The sequence below is a fragment of the Pistacia vera genome, unplaced genomic scaffold (genome assembly GCF_008641045.1).
Source record: "Pistacia vera cultivar Batoury unplaced genomic scaffold, PisVer_v2 Contig52, whole genome shotgun sequence".
Taxonomy (NCBI): domain Eukaryota; kingdom Viridiplantae; phylum Streptophyta; class Magnoliopsida; order Sapindales; family Anacardiaceae; genus Pistacia; species Pistacia vera.
The window spans coordinates 1558417-1581360 of NW_022196357.1; the positions used below are offsets into that span (position 1 = coordinate 1558417).

Here is a 22944-nt window from a genome sequence, read left to right on the forward strand (position 1 = left end):
GTGTCAAATAGTCTCGCCATTATCATAATTAGTTGGTGAGATTGTCCTTTTCTAAAATAAGAGTAAAAAACTTTTTCCCACCAAAGGTTGTCTTAATGGCACTTTCTCACCCAAAAAGTTTTAAAATACTATTTTCTCATCCAAAATTTATACTCTGTTAATACCTAAAATACATTTCACTCTCTCAATTGGCGTTCTATGAGTTATCATGAACCAAGGTAAGAGGGGTTTTGTAGAGTGGAGGCCCGTGGATCGAATGGTGGTGATCGATTGAATATTCACAATCAGAATCATCTAAGAAAAAGAAACCATAGCTTTGCGATGGTCGACAATCGGTGAGAAATCAAATACTAAAGTGAGAGAAGTATTGTATATAAGAGACCGAAGGTTCAAATGGTCATGATGGAGAGAATTTTTGTGGCCTGAATCGGCTTTGGGTTATAACGAATTTTTAACTTTGGATGAGAGAGTAGTATTTTGAAACTTTTTGGGTGAAAAGTGCCATTAAGGCAAACCTTGGGTGACGAAAAGTCGTTTACTCAATAAAATAATGTTATATATTCTTGTACATGTGCTAAATTTTTTGTTTCATTTGACCGCCAATTACATTTTATCATTCCTCAACCCCACCTATTATTTTAAATCACTCTTTTACCATCGCATATATATTATAACCTCAAAAAAGCGAGACAAATTTTACCATCTCCTAAATATATTTCTCACCTATCAGAGCTCTTCCTCCAACTTTTGTAGTTTGCAATTCTGCAATAGAGTGGTGAAGACATCGATTACAATCAAAACTGGAAAGGTCCTGCGTGCGCTGGACTAGAGAGTACAGTGATTAGGAGGCTGTGAAATTTCCCCTTTTATGCCATGAACTTTTCGGGAGAATTTGCAGCCTGCGTTGCACTTTCGTTCATCGTACTCTTCGCCGGCTTGTCAAACCGGACTGCTTCTGTAGCGTTCCTTGTATTAAACATCGAAACGTTCTAATCATCGTTCACGGTAGAAAAGAAAGGCTGAGGTGAACAGAAGATTGCTGCCGCTATTGGAGAGGAAAAGTTTGACGTTGGAATGATAGGTGCTGGTCGAGGTGGGCAAAACACAACAACGTTCAAACTGATAAGAAATCATAGAAGATAGACAAACGGAAAGAATTCAAGGAAAGGCATTTTGATTCTTTTGTAACAGGGAACTATGGAAATCCTCTGCACTTTTATCATATATCTTAGATCTTTTCTTTTTTATTGTTTGTTATCGTACATGCAAGTTAACCATATTATACAAAATCTTGATTCTTGAAGCACAAGCTCAGCAGTCATCCCCCATTATCGAGGATATAATTCAGTAATGGATTCTTCATACACAGAGCAGGGCTTGTTTGGTGGCATGGTCACCTCTCTTCTAGTGCCGAGGTAAAACGCCGGCTGCTGAGGTGATGGAAGAGTAACAGAGTAACTATTAAGCATGAGATCGATTGTTGCCATTGTTGGTCTCTCAGTTGGATCTTCCTGGACACATAACAACCCCACATGGACGCATCTGATCACTTCGTCTCTTGAATAAGAATTTGACAGAGTTGAATCCAACAATTGCAAGGGTGTTCCATCTCTCCAGTGTTTCCAAGCCTGCAATAATGAATCAAGTATGTAAAGATACTGACTCTCAACAAAGGGAAAAAGTAAATAGAATATCTTTCTTTTTGCTTACGTAGCTCATGAGATTCTCAGCACCATCTGTTTGATAGAATTTGTTGCTCTTCTTGCCAGTAATGATCTCTAAAACTAGAACTCCGAAGCTATACACATCGGATTTCACTGAACACTGCCCATGTATAGCATATTCTGGTGAAATGTAACCACTGTAAAGTAGACACAATGCAACTTTGTATTCTCAAATTTTAATTAGAAATGTGTAAATACTTATCAACAGTCAGGATGCCGTATAAATCCAGAATATGCAGAGCAAGTTGTGGGAGTGAAAACTTACTATGTCCCAACCACTTTGTTTGTATGTACTTGGGATGAATCAACTCCAACTATTTTTGCCAAGCCGAAATCGGAAATTTTGGAGTTCATATTCTCGTCTAGCAATACATTGCTAGCTTTGAGATCACGATGAATAATTTTAAGCTGAGAATCCTCATGAAGATAATATAGCCCTCGAGCAATGCCTCCAATTATCTTGTAGCGTCTAGACCAATCCAATTGTCCTCGCTTTTCAGGATCTGCATGTATCCAAATAAAGTTTGCAAATTGATTTCTAAGGACCAGATTCAAAATGCGTACTTAATGATCAACTCCATGGGCACGCATCTATGGAGGACAAATAAAATAAAATAAAATAAAAATTCACCAAGTCTAATGTGATATGTGAATAAAGAATATTGAACTCAAGAGTCATTGGATTCATAGAGACAGTTCAGACCATATAAAAAATAGTCAAGACTTTTGTTGGCAACAAATTCATATATAAGAATCTTTTCTTCTCCCTCCAAGCAAAATCCCAACAGCCTAACCAAATTTCTGTGTTGGAGCTTGGCTACCAATACGATTTCATTCTTGAATTCTGCAGAACCCTGGCAGGATCTTCTCGAAAGCCTCTTTACAGCTATTGCTTGTCCATTAGGAAGTATGCCCTGAGAATGTTCATTAATCAATCACTAGATCATAGCATTCCTGAAACTTTTCGGATGAATGCAACATAATATTGTTATACCTTATAAACCTCACCAAATCCACCTTCGCCCAACTTATTATCAGTTGAGAAATTGTTTGTGGCTACTTTAATTGCCCCAAAATCAAATTGCAAGGCCTTTGTAATGTCATTCCCTGATGCACAGAGTGTAAACTATAAGTAATACTATACATTCCACGAATTTAATTAAAAAAAATTGCTGTACAAACTTGAAGATTGCAAAAATGGGACATGAAAGATTAATATATTGTAACTATTTAAAGTAATTTTACCAAAATCATCTTCCTGTATATCACTATTCTTCTTTATTGCTCTCCTACTTATGACAATATATCGCATGGAAAGCACCACAGGACAGCAATTGAAGCAATGATGGCAATGATTATTGAAGTTGAGATTCGGCTTCTTCCTGCAAGAAACAGAAAATGTTTCATTGGATATCGAGAAATTCATGGTATTTTGGTAACATTTTAATTTCTAATTCAAAGTGCGTCCTAGTTACCTCCAGGTTTTGTCACAGAAGCAGAAGCGGAGGAGATTGAGGCACTGCGGAGCCCAGTTCGTTTTCATTATAAACGGGTAAAGTTCATACCGGCATTAACAACTCGGAAACAGCATTCTTCCTCCTGCTGCGTCGTCCGCAACTGTGAAATGATTTTTGAAGACATTCTTACAGTCAAACTTGAAAGGTCCTGTGTGCACTGTGCAAACGTACAGTGATTGGGAGGATGTGATTTCCCCTCTTCGTCATGAACCTTTTCGGAGAATTCGCTGCCTGAGTTACCGTCTCGTTCATCATTCTCTCCACTAGCTCGCTAAACCGGGCTGCTTCTGGAACACTGTCTACATTAGTCATCATAACTCCCTCGTCATCATCACTGTAGAGAAGAAAGGCTTATTGAGTAACGTAAAAGCCACCCCTCGTAGCATATTACAACTTCTTTCTGAACAGGGCACGTTTAGTTGCATCCGAAATGGCAAAATTGAGGCAATCTTGGCAGTTGTGGAATTCAGATCACCCGGCAAAGAAAGAGGCCGTAGACCTTGTTGGGGTGGTCGCCTGCGGTGTCGTTAAGAAACCGTTATCGTTGACATGGAGGAAAGCGAAGTGAACAAAAGATTCGGTTGACAAGGGAAGAAAACGAAGTGAACAAAAGATTCCGGTTGTTTTGATAAGTGTTGTTCCTGGTGAGTAGAAGTGTTTGGGCAAATGTTAAAGGTAAAATGGATCGGTTGCATTTATCAAATTGACAGAGAGCACAGAATAGACAAACTGAAAAAAAAAGAGATTTTTAAGGAAGGCATTTCATTCTTTTGTAGCGAGAACTCTGGAATTTTTCTAGAAATCAATTATCATGGAGCTCGTATATATTTATGATGTATTTTATGAGATTTATGATGAGACATAACCGGAGAAGATGACTATAGGAAAGACTCTTGTTAGAAGTCAACAAACTTGATCAGCCAGAGGAAATGGCAGAAAAAAAAAAAAAAACACTTGGCTGAAATCGATTTTTTGTTCATGTTACCGCAAGTTGAATATAGTTTTTTTTTTTTTTTTTTTTTAATATGGATGTATCAACCAACTTATACACACCTAATTAATCTTTAGAATTTATTAAATATCCTACAAACTCAAAGACTAAATACGTAGAAATACTATTATGATAAATGACTTAAAGGTTTGAACTTAAAAACTAAAAAAAAACGGTTTATTATAATAAATAACTGATTTATTGTAATAAATAACTTCAAGGTATGAAGCTAAAAACTCAAAAAAAAAGAATAAATCTCCTTGACTAATTCTTGGTTCCACATAGAACTTTAATGATTTTTTTTTGTTTTTTTTCTTCTCTGAACACAAGAAAAAACAGAAGAAGAAGAAATATCCTGTTAATCTACCAGTTACTTCTTGCTCTAAGGTATTGTTTTGTTGGGCAGCGTGTATGAAGGAGGATAATTATTCAGCTGGACTGACAAAGGAAGACAGAAGATTGATTTTGATTGTGTACACACTGTAGAAAAAAAAAACAATTAATGAGGACAGTATGGCATCAGGGTGGGAACTCTTTCTGTTGATTTCGTCAACCTATTTTATGTGACCAGTCGCAGAATAATTAACATTAAAGTTATCATCCCAAGTTGAGTTCGGGAATTTTTTTTACCCAAATAATAGTTTAATAATACTTTTTTACTCATAAAATTTTAAAATATCATTTTACTATTTAAATTTATATTCTCATAACAAATAAAGAGCAAATTCAATTCAAACTGTTATAACTTTTGAAGAGGAGAGCCAGACAAGTCTTTCAATAATAGAATGTTAGATTTTAGTGGTTAGGATTTATTGAAATTTGATTTGGAATAGACGGCTATGCAAACCCTAATCACTCAATTTCCGACGATTCATGGAGTTGGCAGGAGTAGGATTTGAGAGGTTTTGGTAGTGATGATTGAAAAAGAAAATAGTGGTAGTGTGAGGTTGCAACGATACCGGTTTCAAAAACAGAATTTAAATCTGGATAGTAAATTGGTATTTTAAAAGTCTGTAAGCAGAAAAATGTCATTAAGCCATTATTTGAGTGGGAAGAAGTCGTTTACTCTTCTAAGTTGTAGTAAATTATGATAATAAAGTAAAACATCTTTACAACGATACTTCATATATGAATAATCTATATATAGTCATAAAAAAATTTAATCCCAACTTAGGATGGTTATAAATAAGAATAAGTTTCATATTGTAATAAGTTATATTTTTTTCTAATTTTTATCTTAAAAAGGTTGCCTTTACATAGAATAATTATCTATATATTGCAAAACACACACACATACTATATATATATTATGTTACATTAAAGGTTTAAAATAAAATAAAATATTTATGTGAAGTTGTTTGGGACAATGATTTATGCTTTAAAGTTGTTACCACATTTTTTAACTTAGGGGTACGTAATAACTCACTAACATGGACACATTCTTGTTGAAACCAAAATATTTCTATATTTTCAAGCATGTTTAAAGTTTTTTTACATGAAACCTTTTGTATTTTGGTATTATCATCTTCAAGATTACTTCTTTTTTCTTTTTGTCTAATTGTAGTAATAACTACTAAAACAATAAATTGATATCCTAATACATACTACTAAAACGTGAATTATAACATAAGAAATAAAACAGTAATTTTTTTAACTATAAGCTATAGACATTGATAAAAGAGATAGATATAGTATCAAAAAACTAGTACATGTATCCATGAGCAAAAATATACTACACTAATTGAATGAATTTTATGTATTCCTTAATGATCCAAATGAGCAACAAGTCATATATGTTTTAATTAAAGAAGAATCTATTGCTCTAATTAGACAATAAGACGAAGGAAATAACCCTAAAGATGAAAATACAAAATACAAAAAGTTTCATGTCAAGAAACTCTAAACATGTTTGACTTTAACAAAAGAGTGTTCATACTAGCAAGTTACTACGCACCCGCAAGTTCAAAGATGTGGTAATAACTGTAAAATATAAATCATTGTCCCAAACAACTTTAGAGATTGTCAAACCAATTCTTATATAAGCGAGATGATAATTTTAACAGAGGTAGTAGTTAAAAATTTTATTTTACTTAGTTATTCTTATTGCAAGTGATATAGAGGTAAAATATACATTATATTATAATTAATTAATGGAGCCGTCAAATCCAAGGTATAGGCATTAATAAAGAGATAAAATAGTTTTAAAAAACTAGTACATTTATTATAAACAACTATACTATACTAATCAAATGAATATTAATGTTTTCCTTAATCATCAAAATGAGTAACAAGTCGTGTAGTTTTAATTAGAAGAACAAATTGCTACAATTATACAAGAAGAGGAAGGAGATAACCTGAAGATGATAGTATAAAACCACAAAAGTTTTTAAGAAGCTTTAAACATGTTTGGCTTCAAAGAAAGTGTACATGCACGATTTATTATGTACCAACAAGTTCAAAATGTGATAACAATTGTAAAAAAAATTATTATCAAACAACTTTAGATAAAAAAATTATTTTATCTTAAATCTTAATGTAACATAGCATATATACTTTTGCAATATACATATAATTATTATATGTAAAAACAACTTTCTTAAAACAAAAATTAGAAAAATTATAACTCATTACAACGTAAAATTTATTCTTATTTATAACTATTTAAAGTTGGGACTAAATTTTCTTACTGTATAAATTTAAATCATGATGTACTATAGTTTTCTTAAATTTGTTCAAATCTTATCTGCTTACTAATTACCAGGGATAATTCAGTAATTTAACTCTGTGATAATATTTAAAGTTTAAACAAGGGAGTTTAAAGACAGGGAATACATATTTGTTTGAAGTAATTTACATAAATAAACAAGGGTAAATATGGATTAGCATCATTCTATCAGGACTGGAAGGTAAATTTTGGATTTGTAACGGACTGAAGGACCAAGGAGATGGGGCCCACGCTTGGAAAGTCCAACTCCACTACTCCAGCATTGAATTCAAGACCATGGTTGAGTTTCTACACACTAAATCATTCAATTCATTGACCGCTTTACACGTTTTTCTTAAACTTAAAATTTCCATTTTCAACAAAATACCGGAACTGCACGTGCTACCTACGACTGCCTCTGCCGGCGAGAATCTGAGCCCCACGCATCGCACATGCTCTCCAAACCCCAACCCCAGCCCACCATATTATCTATAAGCGGTGATTGGTTAAAGATTATGTGGTATTAGGGTTAAGTCATCTTATATAATATTTAATTACTAGGTTAAGCGGTGATTCCTCCATTTTCTTAGGTATTCTAAGATTACTAGGCTATCTTTTTTTGTTACAATTTTATCCCTTACAATAAAATTTTAGGCAATAATGCTCTTATTTTTGAATTTATTTACATGATATGGTTTTTTCTATTTCACCGCAATTAATTCAAAACACAAATTAACACCCAACCAGGCCACCACCCCACCCACCAACCACCACCACGGCCAGTCGTCGTCGCCACCAGAACGGCGTACAAAAGGCCGAAAATGGCCGTTTGTGCGTCGATATGTCCATACGGGTATGGAGGCCATTTCTTGCCTTCTGCGTCGTTAGGTTGGGTGCTCTGCGGCAGTGCATGACTGGTTGGTGAGGGTGCTTTGTTGATTTTTCAAACTTTTTATTACGCAGTTTTTGCTAAGTTTTTAAATGTAGGGGGATTATAATAATCAATATAAAAAAATAATATAATAATATATTTAATTAGAGAACAATTCAGTAATTTAAATAATACCCACCAATTAACCAAACATTTTCCTAAAGATTCTCAATAATTTTAAGATAATCTAACTTTTATATCAACATTCAACATCCCCTAACCAAACGCTCCTTAAATATCTTCTCTCTTTTCTCTAATTCGCATTTGAAATACAAACAAAACCTCTGTTTGGAGACTCGTTAGCTCTTATCTTCTTCCAAGCTAAGCTTCCGCATCATGTCGGTCAGTGTTTATTTACCTTCTCATTCGATTTGATTTTGGAGATCTGTTTGTTTTGATTCAATCAGACTGAAATGGTTGAAATGTATTGTTTCTGTTCGTTGAAGATGGAGAGATATTTAACTGATTTGATGCTTATCGAATTTGTTTGCTGTACATGCTCATTTCTCTCTGTTTTGTTTTCTTGTTAACATTATGGATTCATGATATTGTAAAGTAATACATTGAGTTGATGCAAAATAAAAAGTACAAAATGCAAATAACAACAAATTTGAGGACTCAGTACGCAGGTAAATTTTTTACTTCCACTTTCTTCATAATCTAGTATACCACCTTCACCTTCATTTTGAAAAGATATATATATATATATATATATATATATATATATTATATAAGTTACCATATTATACAAAATCTTGATTCTTGAAGCACAAGCTCAGCAGTCACCCCCATTATCGAGGATATAATTCAGTAATGGACTCTTCAACACAGCAGACTGGCGTTGTCTTGTCGTAGTTTGCTCAAAGCCAAGACGCTCGTGGCATGCTGACCTCCCTTCCAGTGCCGAGGTAAAACGCTGGCGTTGAGGTGATGGAAGAGTAACAGAGTAATATTAAGCATGAGATACTATTGTTGCCATTGGTCTCTCTGTTGGATATTCCTGGACACATAACACCCCACATGGACACATCTGATCACTTCACTCTTGAATAAGAATTTGACAGAGTTGAATCCAACATTGCAAGGGTGTTCCATCTCTCCAGTGTTTCCAAGCCTGCAATAATGAATCAAGTATGTAAGATGCTGACTCTTAAAGGGAAAAGGTAAATCAATATCTTTCTTTTGCTTACGTAGCTCATGAGATTCTCAGCACCATCTGTTGAGAAATTGCTGTTCTTCTTGCCAGTAATAATCTCCAACTAGAACTCCAAAACTATACACATCAGATTTCACTGAACACTGCCCATGTATAGCATATTCTGGTGAAATGTAACCACTGTAAAGTAGACACGATCCAACTTTGTGTTGTCAAATTTAATTAGAAATGTGAAATAATTATCAATAGTCACGATGCAGTATAAATCCAGAATATGCAGAGCAAGTTGTGGGAGTGAAACTTACTATGTCCACCACTTTGTTTGTATGTACTTGGGATGAATCACTCAACTATTTTCGCCATGCCAAAATGAAATTTTGGGTTATTCTCTCTTCTAACAATCCATTATAGCTTTGAGACCACGATGAATAATTTAACTGAGAGTCCTCGTGAAGATAATACAGCCCTCGAGCAATGCCTCCAATTATCTGTAGCGTCTTCACTAATCAATTGTCCTTACTTTTCAGGATCTGCATATATCCAATAAAGTTTGAAAATTGATTTCTAAGGACCAGATTCAATGCACTGAATGATCAACTCCATGGCATGCTCTACGGGACAAATAAAATAAAATAAAAATTCACAGTCTAATGTGATATGTGAATAAGGATATTGAACTCAAGAGTCATGGATTCATAGAGACTGTTCAGACCATATAAAAAATAGTCAAGACTTTTTGGGAACAAATTCATAGTAAGAATCTTTTCTTCTCCCTCAAGCAAATCCCAACAGCCTAACCAAATTTCTGTGTTGGAGCTTGGTACCAATACGATTTCATTCTTGAATTCTGCAGAACCTTGGCAGGATCTTCTCGAAGCCTCTTTACGGCTATTGCTCGTCCATTAGGAAGTAGCCTGAGAATGTTCATTATCAATCACTAGTCATGAATTCCTATGAAACTTCGGATGAATGCAACATAATATTGTTATATATAAACCTCACCAAATCCACCTTCACCCAATATTATCAGTTGAGAAATTGTTTGTGGCTACTTTAATTGCCCCAAAATCAAATTGCAAGGCCTTTGTAATGTCATTCCCTGAGCACAGAGTGTAAACTATAAGTAATACTAACATTCCACGAATTTAATAAAGAAAATGGTGATAAACTTGAAAAGATTGCAAAAAGGGACATAAAGATTAATAATATTGTAACTATTAAAGTAATTTTACCAAAATCATCTTCCTGTATATCACTATTCTTTATTGCTCTCCACTTATGTGACAATATATCGCAATGGAAAGCACCACAGCGACAGCAATTGAAGCAATGATGGCAATGGTTATTGAAGTTGAGATTCGGCTTCTTCCTGCGAGAAACAGGAAAATGTTTCATTAGATATGCAGAAATTCATGGGTATTTTGGTAACAATTTTAATTTCTAATTCAAAGTGCGTTCAGTTTACCTTCAGGCCTTGTCACAGAAGCAAGAGGCGGAGGAGATTGAGGCACTGCCGGAGCCACAGATCGTTTACATTATAAAACGGGTACAGTTCATACGGCTATAAAACTCGGATACAGCATTCTTCCTCCTTGCTGCGTCGTCCGCAACTGTGAAAGATTTTTGAAGACATCTTTACAGTCAAGACTTGAAAGGTCCTGTGTGCACTGTGCAAGACAGTACAGTGATTGGGACGATGTGATATTTCCCCTCTTCGTCATGAACCTTTTCGGAGAATTCGCTGCCTGAGTTACCGTCTCGTTCATCATTCTCTCCATTGCTCGCTAAACCGGGCGGTTCTGAACTGTTACATAGTCATATAACTCCTCGTCATCATCCACTGTAGAGAAGAAAGGCTTATTGAGTAACGTAAAAGGCACTCTTCGTGAGATTCCGGCCATTTGGTCGCAGGGAGGACGTTGTACAGATTCCGGCCAAACGCCCCTTAGTTATTTTGTTTAATGAAAAAAATTGAACTTATGTACTAGTATTGCAGGTAAAAGTTTTTATCTGACATTTCTTCTTACTTAATATCACCCTCACCTTACCACCTACAAAATCTGATTCTGTATACCCTTTACGAGGTTCACGTGCATGGGGGACTTGTTTGTAGTTTGATCAAAGCCAAATTCTTGGCAGGCTCACCTACTTTTACCATCAAGGTAAAATGAAATCAAATAAGTAAACACACACAAATATCAAACTAGGAAAAAAAATAAAAATTATACGCGGTTATCCTGATTCATAATGTTACCTTCAACAGAGTCAATTATGGAAATATTGTCTACCCTCTCGTACAAATGAATGTATGCGTTTGTCATTTTGATTGCTATCACATCATAAAGAGAAAAATAAATTGAGCATGTAGTTTTACAAAGACACATACAAAGGGGGCTATAAAAAACAATCCCCACCCTTAATTTTCATGATTTCTCTCTCTCTTTTCCTTTCGTTTTTTCTTTGTTTTTTTCGTGGATGATACAACACTTGTAGCCCTCTTTGTATGAATTTTGTAGAATAGCATTTTTCAAATAATTTATATATTAGGTTTGAAGAATAAACCTAATATTACTAGAATCTTTTATCTAAGCTCAAACCCAATTAAGAATTTAATTACTTAAGAAATTTTATAGGGCTCGTTATGGTATAGGCTCAAACACCTACAGGTTTAGGGGCGTTGCCCCCTCGACCCCACTGCTCATGAGGACCTGATGCATTTACGTGGACTTATTTTAAAGTAGCAACAACTCCACACAGGACACATAACAACCCACATGGATGCATAATCTATAGTTCTTCACTAGGATAAGAAATTGACAAGTTGAAGCCAACAATGCAATGGTAGTTCATCTCTCCGATGTTCAAGCCGCAATAATAATTCAAGTACGTAAAGATATTGACTCTAACAGAGTAAAATAGTAATACAACTAAATTTATTTTACTTACAGCTCATGAGATTCCCACCACAGTCTGTATAGAAAAAAAAAAAAAAAAAGTTTTTTTTTTTACCCTGGTCAAAACGCAAATCTAGTTGTAAGCTATAAAGCAAGGGCTAAGTGGTTTTGCATATGAAATAACATAAATTCTCTTTTCCTTCTCATGCTTGCGCTAATGATAAAAACGTTGAATTTTTCACGTAATGAATCCACTATGTTTATCTATATAAATCCAATATTTTTCATCACTGTGCAATAGTCTCGCCATTATCATAATTAGTTGTGTGAGATTGTCCTTTTACTAAATAAGAGTAAAAACTTTTTCCCACCAACAGGTGTTTAATGGCACTTCCTCACCCAAAAGTTTTAAAATACTATTTTCTCATCCAAAAATATACTCTGTTAAATAAAATACATTCACTCTCTCAATGGGTTCTATGAGTTCATGAACCAAGGTAAGAGGGGTTTTGTAGAGTGGAGGCCGGGATCGATGTGGTGATCGATTGCATATCACAATTAGAATCATTTAAGAAAAAGACAAAAACCAGCTTTGCGATAGTCGACAATCGGTGAGAAATCAAATACTAAAGTGAGGAGAAGTATTGTATATAAGAGACCGAAGGTTCAAATGATCATGATGGAGGAGATTTTTGTGGTTGAAATTGGCTTTAGGTATAACGAATTTTTAAGTTGGGTGAGAGAGTAGTATTTTGAAACTTTTTGGGTGGAAAAGTGCCATTAGGCAAACCTTGGGTGAGGAATCATTTACTCAATAAAATAATGTTATTATATTGTGTACTGTGCTAAATTTTTCATTCATTGGTCAATTACATTTTATATTTCTCCAGCCACTATTATTTAAATCACTCTTTTACCATCGCCTTACATTAAACCTCAAAAAAGTGAGACAAATTTACCATTCTAAATGTATTTTCACTTATCAGAGCTTCCTCACATTTTGTAGTTTGCAATTCTGCAAGGAGTGGTGAAGACATCGATTACACTCAAAACTGGAAGGTCCTGCGTGCTGGACTAGAGAGTACAGTGATTACGAGGCTGTGAAATTCCTTTGATGCCATCAAATTGTCGGGAGAATTTGCAGCCTGCGTTGCACTTTCGTTATCGTACTCTTCGCCGGCTTGTCAAACGCGACTGTTCTGTAGCGTTCCTGTAGAAACATCGAAACGTTGTAATCATCGGTCACGGTACAAAAGAAAAGCTGAAGGACAAAAGATTGCTGCCGATTGGAGAGGAAAAGTTGACGTTGGATGATAGATGTCGGTCGAGGTGGGCAAAACACGACAACGTTCAAACTGATAAGCATAGAGAAGATAGACAACGGAAAGAATGAAGGAAGGCATTTTGATTCTTTTGAACAGGGAACTATGGAATCTTCTGCCCTTTTATCATGCATCTTAGATTTTTCTTTTTTATGTTTGATAGTACATGCGAGTTAACCATTATACAAAATCTGATTCTTGAAGCACAAGTCAGCAGTCATCCCCCATTATCGAGGATATAATTCAGTAATGGATTTCATACACAGAGCAGTGTGTCTTGTTTAGTGGCATGGTGCTGACCTCCTTCAGTGCCGAGGTAAAACGCGGCTGGAGGTGATGAAGAGTAACAGAGTAACTATTAAGCATGAGATCATTGTTGCCATTGTGTCTCCGTTGGATCTTCCTGGACACATAACAACCCCACATGGACATTGATCACCTTCATCTCTTGAATAAGAATTTGACAGAGTAGAATCCAACAATTGCAAGGGTGTTCCATCTCTCCAGTGTTTCCAAGCCTGCAAAATGAATCAAGTATGTATAGATGACTGACTCTAAAAGGGAAAAAGTAAATAGAATATCTTTCTTTTGCTTACGTAGCTCATGAGATTCTCAGCACCATCTGTTTGAAAATTGTTGCTTTCTTGCCAGTAATATCTCTAAACTAGAACTCCAACTATACACATCAGATTTCACTGAACACTGCCCTGTATAGCATATTCTGGTGAAATGTAACCACTGTAAAGTAGACACGATCCAATGTGTTTCAAATTTAATTAGAAATGTGTAAATACTTATCAAAGTCAGATGCAGTATAAATCCAGAATATGCAGAGCAAGTTGTGGGAGTGAAAACTTACTATGTCCCACACTTGTGTGTATGTACTTGGGATGAATCAACATCCAACTATTTTCGCCAGACAAAATCGGAAATTTTGGGGTCATACTTCTCTTAACAACCATTGTAGCTTGAGACACGATGAATAATTTTAACTGAGAATCCTCGTGAAGATATACAGCCCTCGAGCAATGCCTCCAATTATCTTGTAGCGTCTAAATCCAATTGTCCTCCTTTCAGGATCTGCATGTATCCAAATAAAGTTTGAAAATTGATTTCTAAGGACCAGATCAAATGCTACTGAATGATCAACTCCATGGCATGCATCTACGGAGGACAAATAAATAAAATAAATAAAAATTCACCAAGTATATGTGATATGTGAATAAAGGATATTGAACTCAAGAGTCATTGGATTCATAGAGACTGTTCAGACCATATAAAAATAGTCAAGACTTTGTGGAACAAATTCATATATAAGAACTTTCTTCTCCCTCCAAGCAAACCCAACAGCCTAACAAATTTCTGTGTTGGAGCTTGGTACCAATACGATTTCATTCTTGAATTCTGCAGAACCTGGCAGGATCTTCTCGAAAGCCTCTTACGGCTATTGCTCGTCATAGGAAGTATGCCCTGAGAATGTTCATTAATCAATCACTAGATCATGAATTCCAATGAAACTCTCGGATGAATGCAACATAATATTGTTTAACCTGATAAACCTCACCAAATCCACTTCACCAACTTATTATCAGTTGAAAAATGTTTGTGGCTACTTTAATTGCCCCAAATCAAATGCAAGGCCTTGTAATTCATTCTGATGCACGAGTGTAAATATATAGTAATACTATACATTCCACGAATTTAATTAAAAAAAAATGTGTAACAAACTTGAAAAGATTGAAAAATGGGACATGAAAGATTAATAATATTGTAACTATTTAAAGTAATTTTACCAAAATCATCTTCCTGTATATCACTATTCTTCTTTATGCTCCTACTATGAGACAATAATTGCAATGGAAAGCACCACAGCGACAGCAATTGAAGCAATGATGGCAATGATTGAAGTTGAGATTCGGCTTCTTCCTGCGAAGAAACAGGAAATGTTTCATTGAATGCGAGGAAATTCATGGTATTTGGTAACAAGTTTAATTTCTAATTCCAAAGTGCGTCCAGTTTACCTCAGGCCTTGTCACAGAAGCAGAGGCGGAGGAGATTGAGGCACTGCGGAGCCCAGTACGTTTCATTATAAAAGGGTAAAGTTCATACCGGCTATAAAAACTCGGAAACAGCATTCTTCCTCCTAGCTGCGGTCCGCAACTGTGAAATAGATTTTTGAAGACATCTCTTACAGTCAAAACTTGAAAGGTCTGTGTGCACTGTGCAAGCGAGTACAGTGATTGGGAGGATGTGATATTTCCCTCTTCGTCATGAACCTTTCGGAGAATTCGCGCCTGAGTTACCGTCTCGTTCATCATTCTCCACTAGCTCGCTAAACGGGCTGTTCTGGAACACTGTACATTAGTCGTCATAACTCCCTCGTCATCATCACTGTAGAGAAGAAAGGCATCGAGTAACGTAAAGGCACCCCTCGTAGCATATTACAACTCTTTCTGAACAGGGCAACGTTTAGTTGCATCCGAAATGGCAAAATGGCAATCTTGGAGTGTGGAATTCAGATCACTCGGCAGAAAGACCGTAGACCTGTTGGGGTGGTCGCCTGCGGTGTCGTTGAAGAAACACGTTATCGTTGACATGGGAGGAAGCGAAGTGAACAAAAGATTCCGGTTGACAAGGGAAGAAAACGAAGTGAACAAAAGATTCCGGTTGTTTTGATAAGTGTTGTTCCTGGTGAAAGTAGAAGGGTTTGGGCGCAATGTTATAAAGGTAAAATGGGATGGTTGCATTTATCAAATTGATCAGAGAGCACAGAAGATAGACAAACTGAAAAAAAACGAAGATTAAGAAGGCATTTTCATTCTTTTGTAGCGGAGAACTCTGGAATTTTTCTAGAAATCAATTATCATGGAGCTCGTATATAGTTAGATGTATTTTACGAGATTTATGATGAGAGCATAACCGGAGAAGATGACTAAGTAGGAAAGACCACTTGTTATAGAAGTCAACAACTGATCATGCCAGAGGAAAAGGCAGAGAAAAAAAAAATAAAAAACACTTGGCTGAAAATCGATTTTTTGTATGCATGTTACGCAGTTGGAATATAGTTTTTTTTTTTTTTTTAATAATGATGTATCCAACCAACTTATACACACTAATTAACTTTAGAATTATTAAATATCCTACAAACTCAAAAGAACTACATAGTTAGAATACTATGTTATAAAGACTTAAAGGTTTGAACCTAAAAACTAAAAAAAAACTTAATTAATCTTTAGAATTATTAAAAATCCTACAAACTCAAAGAACTAAATAAGTCCAGACATTTGACCGGGTCTAAACCTGGGTCGGGTCTTAATTCATTGCTTCTTGCTCTAAGGTATTGTTTTGTGGGGCAGCGTGTATGAAGGAGGATAAGTATTCAGCTGGACTGATAAAGACCGATTTTGATTGTGTATACACTAAAGACCAAAAAAAAAAAAAAAAAAAACAATTAATGAGGACAATATGGCATAAGGGTGGGAACTCTTAGCGTTGATTTCGTCAAATTATTTTATGTGACCAACCGCAGAATAATTAACATTAAAGGGTGGTTTGGTTAATTATTTTGGATAAGATTTTGAGAATTGAGAAGTGTTAATCTTACAAAGATAAATACAAAGAGAGTATAGAAATATAACATCCACCCTTGATCTTCATGATTTCTCTCTCTCTCTTTCTCTTTTTCCATTTTTTCTTTGTTTTTTTTTTTCACTTTGTAGGCTTCTTTGTATAAGTCTTTGTAAGGATAGACTTATTCTTGAGAATAATATTAGATAGTTGAATAGGGGAGTATTACAAGATAAAATTTATAAATTTATAAAAAATCCCTAGGTTTGCTAATTTAATTAAACACCCCAATATATAAAATGACAAAAACAATCCCACCACTCGCAGTGCCAGATTCCGGCCACCACCGTCGGAATCTAGCCAAAAAATTGAGTTACGACAACGGTCGAATCTGTGTCGTAACGCGTCGCAGATCTAGTCGAAAAATGCCAGATCTATGACCGCAAAGGTGCATCTTTGGCCGTCAACAATGGCCAAAGATATGGCCGTCGTTTTTTGTCAACGATGACCAAGATTTGGACGGTCGAAAAAGGCCAGATAGGTGAATAACCAACCAGTTCAGGTCGGTTATTCACTGTTGTGACAGATTCCGGCTACCATTGACGGTGGTTGCCGGAATCTGGCAAGTATGGGTGGGTGGGGGTGTTTTTGCTAATTTTTAAACTTTTTTCTGGGGGTATTTAGTAAAATTAATAAACTTAAGGGGTCTAAAAGTAATTAAAAATACACTAATATTTCTGGAATAATGTGCCAAACAATATTTGGGGAATAGGATTGGGAATATGGGTAGAAATATTAAACCAAACGCATCCAAAGTTATCATTCCAAGTTGAGTTAACGACTTTTTTCTACCCAAATAATGATTTGATGACACTTTTAAACTCACATATTTTTAAAATATTATTTTATTACTCAAATTTATATTCCGACAACAAAGAGAGAACAAACTCGATCTAGGTTGTTATGGTTTTTAAAGAGGGGAGGCAGATAAGTCTTTTAGTGGTAGAATGTTGGATTTTTATGATTGGGATTAATTGAAATTTGACTTGGAAGGGACGGCTACACAAACCCTAATAGCTTAATTTTCGATGATTGACAGGGTCGGTAGGAGTAGGGTTTGAGGGGTTTTGGTGAGTCATGATTAGGGAAGAGAATGATAGTGGTGTGCGGGTCGCAACGATACTAGAATCGAAAATAGAATATAAATTTGGATAATAAAATGGTATTTTAAAAGTCTGTGGGTGAAAAAGCGTCATTAACCCATTATTTGGGAGGGGGAGAAGTCGTATACTCTTCTAAGTTGTAGTAAATTGTGATAATACAATAAAACATCTTTATGGTGATACTTTATATAGAAATAACCTCTATATAGTTATAAAAAATTCTAGTCCCAAATTTGGATAGTTATAAAAAAGAATAAACTTCACATTATAATAAATTATATATCTTATAATTCTCATCTTAAGAAAGTTGTCTTCACAAAGAAATATATATATATATATATATATACACACATTAAAGGTTTAAAATGAAATAAAATATTTATGTGAGGTTGTTTGGACAATGATTTATGCTTTAGAGCTGTTATCACATTTTTTAACTTGTGGGTACTTAATAACTCGCTAACATTGACATATTCTTGTTGAAACCAAAATATTTCTAGTTTTTCAAATATATTTAAAGCTTTTTGGCATGAAACTTTTTGTATTTTCGTACTATTATCCTCAATATTACTTATTTTCTCTTTTTGTCTAATTGCAGTAATAACTACTAAAATAATGAATTGAAATCCTGATACATAATACTAAAATGTGAATTATAAAATAAGAAATGAAAACAGTAATTTTTTTAACTATATCTTTATTAAGCTATAACCTGCTTATAGTAATAAATTAGTTTGATCTCACCATTATAACTATAGAAAGATTTGATAGTACATGTAAAATAAACCATGAATGAATAATTTAAGAATATTTTAAGATAAAATCTTTATTGACAAATGATTGAAATTTACTATTATATTAAAACGAATTTTAAATTATACAGTAAAACTTCTGTATACTCATAATGATATGGTTAAACTAATTTATTAATATAAGGTGATTATAATTTAATAGAGGTACGTAGTTACAAAAATTATTGTTTTGACTTAGTTATTCTTATTGCAAGTAATATAGAGGTAAAATATACATTATATTAATAATTAATTAATGGAGCACGTCAAATCCAAGGTATAGGCATTAATAAAAGAGATAAACATAGTTTTAAAAAACTAGTACATTTATTCTTAAACAACACTATACTATACTAATCAAATGAATATTAATGTTTTCCTTAATCATCAAAATGAGTAACAAGTCGTGTATGTTTTAATTAAAGAAGAAACAATTGCTACAATTATACAAGAAGAGGAAGGAGATAACCTGAAGATGATAGTATAAAACTACAAAAAGTTTTTAAGAAGCTTTAAACATGTTTGGCTTCAACAAGAAAGTGTACATGCTAACGATTTATTATGTACCAACAAGTTCAAAAATGTGATAACAATTGTAAAACATAAATTATTATCTCAAACAACTTTAGATAAAAAAAATTATTTTATCTTAAATCTTTAATGTAACATAGCATATATACTTTTGCAATATACATATAATTATTACTATGTAAAAACAACTTTCTTAAAACAAAAATTAGAAAAATTATAACTCATTACAACGTAAAATTTATTCTTATTTATAACTATTTAAAGTTGGGACTATAATTTTCTATAACTATATAAAAATTATTCTTATACGAAATATCATTATAAAGAAATTTTCACTGTATACAATATTTAAATAATTGTACTATAGTTTTCTTGATATTTGTAGTTAATGATCATCTTATCTTATAAATTTGTTAAAATCTTATCTGCTTACTAATTACCAGGGATAATTCAGTAATTTAACTCTGTGAATAATATTTAAAGTTTAAACAAGGGAGTTTAAAGACAGGGAATACATATTTGTTTGAAGTAATTTACATAAATAAAACAAGGGTAAATATGGATTAGCATCATTCTATCAGGACTGGAAGGTAAATTTTGGATTTGTAACGGACTGAAGGACCAAGGAGATGGGGCCCACGCTTGGAAAGTCCAACTCCACTACTCCAGCATTGAATTCAAGACCATGGTTGAGTTTCTCACACACTAAATCATTCAATTCAATTGACCGCTTTACACGTTTTTCTTTAAAACTTAAAATTTCCATTTTCAACAAAATACCGGAACTGCACGTGCTACCTACGACTGCCTCTGCCGGCGAGAGATCTGAGCCCCACGCATCGCACATGCTCTCCAAAACCCCAACCCCAGCCCACCATATTATCTATAAGCGGTGATTGGTTAAAGATTATGTGGGATTATTAGGGTTAAGTCATCTTATATAATATTTAATTACTAAGGTTAAGCGGGTGATTACCTCCATTTTCTTAGGTATTCTAAGATTACTAGGGCTATCTTTTTTTGTTACAATTTTATCCCTTACTAATAAAATTTTAGGACAATAATGCTCTTATTTTTGAATTTATTTACATGATATGGTTTTTTCTATTTCACCGCAATTAATTAATTTTTTGAACAAAATTACTTTTAAATTCAAAACAAATTACAACCCAACCAGGCCACCACCCCCACCCACTAACCACCACCACGGCCAGTCGTCGTCGCCACCAGAACGGCGTACAAAAGGCCGAAAATGGCCGTTGTGTGCTGATATGTCCATACGGTGTATGGAGGCCATTTCTTGCCTTTCGTGCGTCGTTAGGTTGCCGGCTGTTGGCAGTCGGCAATGACTGGGTTGGTGAGGGTGCTTTGTTGATTTTTCAAACTTTTATTACGCAGTAGTTTTTGCTAAGTTTTTAAATGTAGGGGGATTATAATAATCAATATAAAAAAATAATATAATAATAATATTTAATTAGAGAACAATTCAGTAATTTAAATACATACCCACCAATTAACCAAACACATTTTCCTAAAGATTCTCAATAATTTTTAAGATAATCTAACTTTTTAGTAATCCAACATCCCCTTAACCAAACGCTCCTTAAATATCTTTCTCTTCTTTTCTCTAATTCGCATTTGAAATACAAAACAAAACCTCTGTTTGGAGACTCGTTAGCTCTTATCTTCTTCCAAGCTAAGCTTCCGCATCATGTCGGTCAGTGTTTATTTACCTTCTCATTCGATTTGATTTTGGAGATCTGTTTGTTTTGATTCAATCAGACTGAAATGGTTGAAATGTATTGTTTCTGTTCGTTGAAGATGGAGAGATATTTAACTGATTTGATGCTTATCGAATTTGTTTGCTGTAGCATGCTCATTTCTCTCTGTTTTTGTTTTCTTGTTAACAATTATGGATTCATGATATTGTAAAGTAATACATTGAGTTGATGCAAAATAAAAAGTACAAAATGCAAATTAACAACAAAATTTGAGGACTCAGTACTGCAGGTAAAATTTTTTACTTCCACTTTCTTCATAATTCTAGTATACCACCTTCACCTTTCATTTTGAAAAGATAATATATATACATATATATATATAAGTTAACCATATTATACAAAATCTTGATTCTTGAAGCACAAGCTCAGCAGTCATCCCCCATTATCGAGGATATAATTCAGTAATGGACTCTTCATACACAGAGCATGCCGTTGTCTTGTCTGTAGTTTGCTCAAAGCCAAGCTGCAGTGGCATGCTGACCTCCCTTCCAGTGCCGAGGTAAAACGCTGGCTGTTGAGGTGATGGAAGAGTAACAGAGTAACTATTAAGCATGAGATCTATTGTTGCCATTGTTCGTCTCTCTGTTGGATATTCCTGGACACATAACAACCCCACATGGACACATCTGATCACTTCATCTCTTGAATAAGAATTTGACAGAGTTGAATCCAACAATTGCAAGGGTGTTCCATCTCTCCAGTGTTTCCAAGCCTGCAATAATGAATCAAGTATGTAAAGATGCTGACTCTTAAAGGGAAAAGGTAAATACAATATCTTTCTTTTGCTTACGTAGCTCATGAGATTCTCAGCACCATCTGTTTGATAGAAATTGCTGTTCTTCTTGCCAGTAATAATCTCCAAAACTAGAACTCCAAAACTATACACATCAGATTTCACTGAACACTGCCCATGTATAGCATATTCTGGTGAAATGTAACCACTGTAAAGTAGACACGATCCAACTTTGTGTTGTCAAATTTTAATTAGAAATGTGTAAATAATTATCAATAGTCACGATGCAGTATAAATCCAGAATATGCAGAGCAAGTTGTGGGAGTGAAAACTTACTATGTCCCGACCAGTGTGTTTGTATGTACTTGGGATGAATCAACTCCAACTATTTTCGCCATGACAAAATCGGAAATTTTGGGGTTCATACTCTCTTCTAACAATCCATTATTAGCTTTGAGACCATGATGAATAATTTTAATCTGAGAGTCCTCGTGAAGATAATACAGCCCTCGAGCAATGCCTCCAATTATCTTGTAGTGTCTTCACTAATCCAATTGTCCTTACTTTTCAGGATCTGCATATATCCAAATAAAGTTTGAAAATTGATTTCTAAGGACCAGATTCAAATGCTTACTGAATGATCAACTCCATGGCATGCATCTACGGAGGACAAATAAAATAAAATAAAAATTCACCAAGTCTAATGTGATATGTGAATAAAGGATATTGAACTCAAGAGTCATTGGATTCATAGAGACTGTTCAGACCATATAAAAAATAGTCAAGACTTTTGTTGGGAACAAATTCATATGTAAGAATCTTTTCTTCTCCCTCCAAGCAGAATCCCAACAGCCTAACCAAATTTCTGTGTTGGAGCTTGGTTACCAATACGATTTCATTCTTGAATTCTGCAGAACCTTGGCAGGATCTTCTCGAAAGCCTCTTTACGGCTATTGCTCGTCCATTAGGAAGTATGCCTGAGAATGTTCATTAGTCAATCACTAGATCATGAATTCCTATGAAACTTCTCGGATGAATGCAACATAATATTGTTATACCTTATAAACCTCACCAAATCCACCTTCACCCAACTTATACTTATTATCAGTTGAGAAATTGTTTGTGGCTACTTTAATTGC

General features: G+C 34.4%; 2 protein-coding genes and 1 long non-coding RNA gene across 3 annotated transcripts; all 3 read right to left on the reverse strand.

Annotated features, from left to right (window-relative positions):
- Positions 1 to 1237: 1237 nt before the first annotated feature.
- Positions 1238 to 2315, reverse strand: LOC116106642 (cysteine-rich receptor-like protein kinase 10). The gene is made up of 4 exons (XM_031392996.1): positions 2312 to 2315; positions 1990 to 2227; positions 1711 to 1861; positions 1238 to 1628 (listed from the first exon to the last, which is right to left on the reverse strand). Exons 1-4 carry the CDS (start codon positions 2313 to 2315, stop codon positions 1329 to 1331), a joined length of 693 nt encoding a protein of 230 aa, XP_031248856.1. The 3' UTR covers positions 1238 to 1328.
- Positions 2316 to 2385: 70 nt separating this feature from the next.
- On the reverse strand, positions 2386 to 3029 carry LOC116106535. Its single transcript, XR_004124329.1, has 3 exons — positions 2970 to 3029; positions 2719 to 2831; positions 2386 to 2638 (listed from the first exon to the last, which is right to left on the reverse strand). It is a non-coding gene; the product is annotated as an uncharacterized LOC116106535 (long non-coding RNA).
- An 18413-nt stretch (positions 3030 to 21442) lies between these two features.
- Positions 21443 to 22944, reverse strand: LOC116106534 (cysteine-rich receptor-like protein kinase 10). Its single transcript, XM_031392903.1, has 5 exons — positions 22864 to 22944; positions 22573 to 22782; positions 22142 to 22379; positions 21863 to 22013; positions 21443 to 21784 (listed from the first exon to the last, which is right to left on the reverse strand). Exons 3-5 carry the CDS (start codon positions 22228 to 22230, stop codon positions 21455 to 21457), a joined length of 570 nt encoding a protein of 189 aa, XP_031248763.1. The 5' UTR covers positions 22231 to 22379; positions 22573 to 22782; positions 22864 to 22944; the 3' UTR covers positions 21443 to 21454.

What these genes read in the sequence shown, in the direction of transcription:
- LOC116106534 (XM_031392903.1), bottom strand. Translation starts at nt 22,230, where the DNA reads ATGAACCCCAAAATTTCCGATTTTGTCATGGCGAAAATAGTTGGAGTT. An exon ending in AACACACTGGTCGGGACATA is followed by an intron (nt 22,014 to 22,141) that starts GTAAGTTTTCAC and finishes TCTACTTTACAG; the next exon opens with TGGTTACATTTCACCAGAAT. An exon ending in CTGAGAATCTCATGAGCTAC is followed by an intron (nt 21,785 to 21,862) that starts GTAAGCAAAAGA and finishes TCATTATTGCAG; the next exon opens with GCTTGGAAACACTGGAGAGA.
- LOC116106642 (XM_031392996.1), bottom strand. An exon ending in AACAAAGTGGTTGGGACATA is followed by an intron (nt 1,862 to 1,989) that starts GTAAGTTTTCAC and finishes TCTACTTTACAG; the next exon opens with TGGTTACATTTCACCAGAAT. An exon ending in CTGAGAATCTCATGAGCTAC is followed by an intron (nt 1,629 to 1,710) that starts GTAAGCAAAAAG and finishes TCATTATTGCAG; the next exon opens with GCTTGGAAACACTGGAGAGA.